The sequence below is a fragment of the Aplysia californica genome, unplaced genomic scaffold (assembly GCF_000002075.1).
Source record: "Aplysia californica isolate F4 #8 unplaced genomic scaffold, AplCal3.0 scaffold00609, whole genome shotgun sequence".
Taxonomy (NCBI): Eukaryota; Metazoa; Mollusca; class Gastropoda; order Aplysiida; family Aplysiidae; genus Aplysia; species Aplysia californica.
Genome location: NW_004797879.1, coordinates 113,827 through 115,370, shown reverse-complemented (window position 1 = coordinate 115,370; position 1,544 = coordinate 113,827). Strand labels below are relative to the sequence as shown.

General features: G+C 37.6%; 1 protein-coding gene across 1 annotated transcript in view; it reads right to left on the bottom strand.

The window, feature by feature from the left end:
* Window positions 1-6: 6 nt before the first annotated feature.
* LOC101856687 (cytochrome P450 3A41) overlaps window positions 7-1,544 on the bottom strand; it is a gene marked incomplete at its 5' end in the record, with an annotated part of 13,786 nt that continues 12,248 nt past the window's right edge. The window contains 1 exon segment of the mRNA XM_013087609.2: window positions 7-702. Within this exon segment, the coding sequence (XP_012943063.1) occupies window positions 542-702 (161 nt within the window). The 3' untranslated portion in view covers window positions 7-541.

The window sequence follows — 1,544 nt, the reverse complement described above, 5'->3', positions numbered from 1 at the left end:
AGACAGAATCACGCGTAATTATAAAAACACAAATCTGACTGAGTAAATAAATTAAGATTAAGAGGACAATATCACAAATGCTACAACTGTCGCATTTTTTCAGAAGGCACCCCCCCCCCCCAAGGAACAGTTACCCTTTATGTTTTAATTCTTGTATCTTTTTTATACAAAATAATTTAACTGAAAGTGCTGACTTACACGGTACACTTGAAAATTAATGACTAGAAAAGGAGAAATTCGTGTACTAATTGTGGCAAATCAATTTTTTATGACATTTAGAGTTGATCTAAAACCACTGTTTAAAAGACTGATTCCAGATGAATCTAATACCCTAAGGTTAAAAACTACAAACATTTATAATTATACATGATACTCATGTTAAAGTTTCCAGTATTCTTTCACAGCAAAAATTCATTGATTTTGTTTCATGGTGAATTCATTAAAAATTAAAAACAAACACATTGAGAGTGAGATTGTGAGACATGGTTTTAAAAAGAAAGTAGAATGTTATCCTTTAAATGCAGTCTTAATGAACACGATTTCATGTTCTCTTTTCAAACTTAAGCCATAGTCCTTGCTCAGCAAACATCTTGTACTTGTGCACTTCGATCGGGTACACAGACTTGTCACACGAGACTGGTGTAAGTCTCTGCAGGATGGCCGCCAGAGCTATCTTTATCTCCAGTTGAGCAAGTCTCATACCTGCCGGGGAAAGTATGAGAACAAGAAAAGATGTTAAATTGTATGATAAGTTGAGTTCAGAAAAGCAATATATTATATCGTCCTTATTGGTTATTTAGTGCAGGAAAAAAATAAAACACATCACAAACAGGAAACAACAGAGCCAGGGAGAAAAGAAGAGGGCCTTCATGTGGCACCATCCAGCCACCCACTTGATGTTTAAGCATGTGTGGGCTTGATATTCTATTATCTAAAATGCTTTCTGAGATCATTTTACTTTTAGAGTTTTAAAGAACTTGCAACCCAATAAGGTCATACTAGGCACCTACGGTTAGAGCTGTTACAAGAGAGTAACAAGAACACAAAAAAAGGATAGATGTTTGATAGGTAAGAAAGAGCAAATCACACCAGAGTACCGGCCAAAAAATCCCGCTGTAGGCAAGTTCCCGCAACAGGAATGCAAAGGGGAAATTACTGAAACATTTCTAAAAATCCACACGATTACATGTACCTCCCTTTCATATAAATAAAATTTGCGCTTTAGATTAGTCTTCCCTTACTTGTCAACTTCATTGATCACCTCAGCCTTTAATTCAAGTGAGAAGCATATTCCTTTTGTCTTTGTTGGAAGCCATCTTTTCCTCAGTCTTGTTGCTAGAGCTGTATATCCTACCGGTAGGCCTACTGTAGAACTGGTGAAGTGGATGCGTGCGTATGCCTGAGCATTAACGATCGCAATTCAATGAATCAGGAGTCACACACTACACGCTCCCCTCTTGTAATAGCCTAGCCTACTTTTTGGCGTAGCCTAGGCCTAGGGCTATGGCCTATACACTCTCATTCTGAGCAACTAGGCAATGGCA